This window comes from Notothenia coriiceps, unplaced genomic scaffold, assembly GCF_000735185.1.
Source record: "Notothenia coriiceps isolate Sejong01 unplaced genomic scaffold, NC01 NC01_scaffold00020314, whole genome shotgun sequence".
NCBI lineage: Eukaryota > Metazoa > Chordata > Actinopteri > Perciformes > Nototheniidae > Notothenia > Notothenia coriiceps.
In genome coordinates, this window is record NW_011353015.1 from 54,773 (window position 1) to 58,019 (window position 3,247).

Here is a 3,247-nt window from a genome sequence, read left to right on the forward strand (position 1 = left end):
GCCCGCTACTCATCTGAGTACCTCACTGAGAAAGTTATGTGCACCCCTGTGTATAGCACCATAATGCAGCTATAAACAATATTGTTTTAAAGGTACCCATTGGAGATTTTGATAGTTAGTTGTGCTATATATAGACAATGTAAAGGGAAACGTATGAACTACTGAGAATTTAAATAATCTAAACCTGTGCTTTTGCTAAAGAAAGGTGTGGAGCTGATATAGCACTTCCTTGTTTAACACCAGCTGCAGGTGTATCTTATAAAAAGTTGTGAAAGTTATCGAAACACACAATATGAAAATTAGGAAGCCTGTATATTATACATGTCATTACAGATAGCTTGTCAGCGTGAGAGAGAAGCCCTGAGTAGTGTTACTTTTAACAGTATTCATTTGTTCCAGATGATTGTAGCTTCCAGGAAAGAAGCAGAACATATGTGAGGAGATGAAAGAGATGTTAGTGTGGATAGAATTCAAAGTATCAAGGTGGATAATGGCTGTCATGTTCGGACAAAACATCGACTTAAGAATGGAGATTACTCGTATTGGTATTTACTAAATATTATATAACCAGTCCGCATCTATTACAGCTTCTTTGTAAATGTCATTATAGAAGCCAGTGTTTCTGATATCAGTTACAGTCACATCCCACTGCGGAACCATGCCCCAGCATCCCTCATGCCCTCATAATGGATATAACTATGATTCAAATTCATTCCAATACGTTATTTTTTTAATTTGTTGATAGGAAAGTGGGAATCTGATCGGCAGATGCCCTGAAGTTGAGGGGGCTGGATTTGTAATCAAAAATAAAAAGATAAGGCCTGGGAATTATATTGATATTCTAATGAGCCTAGATATCTTCTTAGATTTTTGATATTACAGTATTATAAGACGGCAGTTGTTGTCTGTAAAGGTTTTAAAGGATGCAATACAGTACATTTATGTAAACCGAATTGTTTTATTATTTGTCTTTACCCAAACATTATATTCACACTTCTCATGATAACTTAAGAAGATCTTGTTGTGTAAATATCTTATTAAAGCATCAGAAGTCAACCCTACACGTTTGTCGTAGTACCGATATTGTGTTATTATGTAAAACATATTGTGATGTCTTTGTTAACGCTATTTTTGACCATGAGGAAATTGTGATAGAGCTACAGTAGCAGGAGCGAAGGGTTAGGTGCAACACTTTTAGAACAAATATTATGGTTTAGAGCAGGGCTGATTTGTATGTGACCCGCAAGAGCTTGCAAAGAATATAATACGTTTATTATATGATTACATGACGCTTTACAGAAGCATGTTGTCCATACACTACATGTCCCACAATGCATCTCAGTTTGTGAAATGAAGAGACTTGCAATTATTTGCCCTAGACTTCTGCATTCAGACATAGTTAATTATGAAGTTATTACCCTCTCCGATAATAATCTATGGCAGAGGCAATAATGTAATATAATACATCATTTTATATATGTATATTTATATAGTCTTAAAGTTACAACCGGCCCTTTTGAGTGCAACCATAACACTAATGTGGCCCGTGATGAAATTGAGTTTGACACCCCTGGTTTAGAGAAATGGATAAAGATGCAGAGAAGTCGGGCAGAGGCATACAGACGTATTGTAGCTGCAGACTTGATGGACGGGCTGGGTCCACAGTACCAGATGGAGCCTCTCATCATTTCCCATCTCTTGTGCCCGCCTCCCACAGTGTAATCTCCTGGATCGAAGACATGCTGGAGCGTGATGTCAACGACAACAAGAAGATCGGTAACTATGGCGCCCAGCACATCCTGTCCGGCGTTCCGAGGGACTCTGTTACCATCCTCACACACTGCAACACCGGCTCGCTCGCCACCGCTGGATACGGGACAGCACTCGGTGAGACTGGAGCCCGGGGATGTGCAATGAGAAAAGAGGGTGAAATATTTAAGGCACTGTCATGGTAATAATGTGTGTATTTGTGTCTAGGCGTGGTGAGAAGCCTCCACACGCTGGGCAGGCTGAAGCGTGTGTACTGCACGGAGACGAGGCCGTACAACCAGGGGTCCAGACTGACGGCGTACGAGGCGGTCGCAGAAGGAATCCCTGCTACCCTTATCACCGACAGCATGGCGGCCCTGACCATGAGAGAAATGAACATCACAGGTGTGTGTTTGCGTCCATTTTTCCTTTTTATTCAAAGGCTGCAGTCAAATTGTCAGTTTCTCTTAGGAACCTTCCTAATGGAGTTAAATGACCCGGAAGTACCTCAGTGGCAGCCATGATAAGAGTCGTTCGAATTCTCTAGATCAGGGGTTTTCAAAGTGTGGGAAGGTGAGCCTCCCCTCAGAGAACATAAGAACAGCCGCGCCCCCGCTCCCAATTATTATTAGTATTATTATTGTTGTTGTTGCTATAATGCAGGGCTGTTATTATCCAGTGGAATGTCCTTATCTTTCATTTTTGTAAAGCACCTTAAATTGCCTTGTGTTGAAAGGTGCTATATAAATAAACTTGCCTTGCCTTACCTACTGGCCTAGTTAAATCAAAGTGGTTACTTTCTTTTGGCTGGGCAGTGTACACACCGTCTTTTTTGACTTTCTCATGACTTAAAACAGTTTTTTGGGAGCAGACCCCCACAAAGAAAAAAATATATTTACACACGTACGGTCATCATCTTAACAGTTTTTTTTATGCTCATCGAGTCATCCGTGAGCAGAGCATCAAGTTGGCATGCCTATAACAGCTGAATGCGGCGATTACCATCTTGTTCAGCAAAACGCCTCACAAACTTATTAAGATCTAAAGCTTTAGTGTGTTTTGATTCAATGCTGAGTACAGCCAAACTTGATAGTCTCTTCTCTGTTATTGTAGATCGCAAATACCTCATTGTTTCTGCCTACTTGGGGTCCGAATGCGCCGTCCCGTTCAAATGAAATCGCCGCCAATCACATGTCCTCGCTCGCGCCGGGGGAGGGGTTACAAGGCTGCGTCTTATGCTGCATTCACTTGCACTCGGACATTAGAGATTTTCTCTCATAAATGTCCGATGAGCCACAACTTTTATTTCAAAACAAAGCTGCAAACTGGGGTGGAAGCCGGGGTGGAAGCTGGGGTGGCAGTTGCCACCCCATGCCACCCCGGTAGATCTGCCCCTGCTTGACCGGTACTTGCTTTTGATCGAAGTCAATGCAGAAAACCCGCACTCACACAGGTAGGCGGAGGTGAAGGGAATGAGCACTTTTACAGCCTTTTTGGC

The 3,247-nt window shown here is 42.1% G+C and overlaps 1 protein-coding gene across 1 annotated transcript in view; it reads left to right on the forward strand.

Annotated features, from left to right (window-relative positions):
- Positions 1-2,924, forward strand: part of mri1 (methylthioribose-1-phosphate isomerase 1) — a 5,964-nt gene extending 3,040 nt beyond the window's left edge. The window contains exons 3-5 of the mRNA XM_010779548.1: positions 1,718-1,887; positions 1,978-2,154; positions 2,863-2,924. Of these exons, the coding sequence (XP_010777850.1) occupies positions 1,718-1,887; positions 1,978-2,154; positions 2,863-2,924 (409 nt within the window). The remainder of the gene's footprint in view (positions 1-1,717; positions 1,888-1,977; positions 2,155-2,862) is intronic.
- The last annotated feature ends 323 nt before the right edge of the window (positions 2,925-3,247 follow it).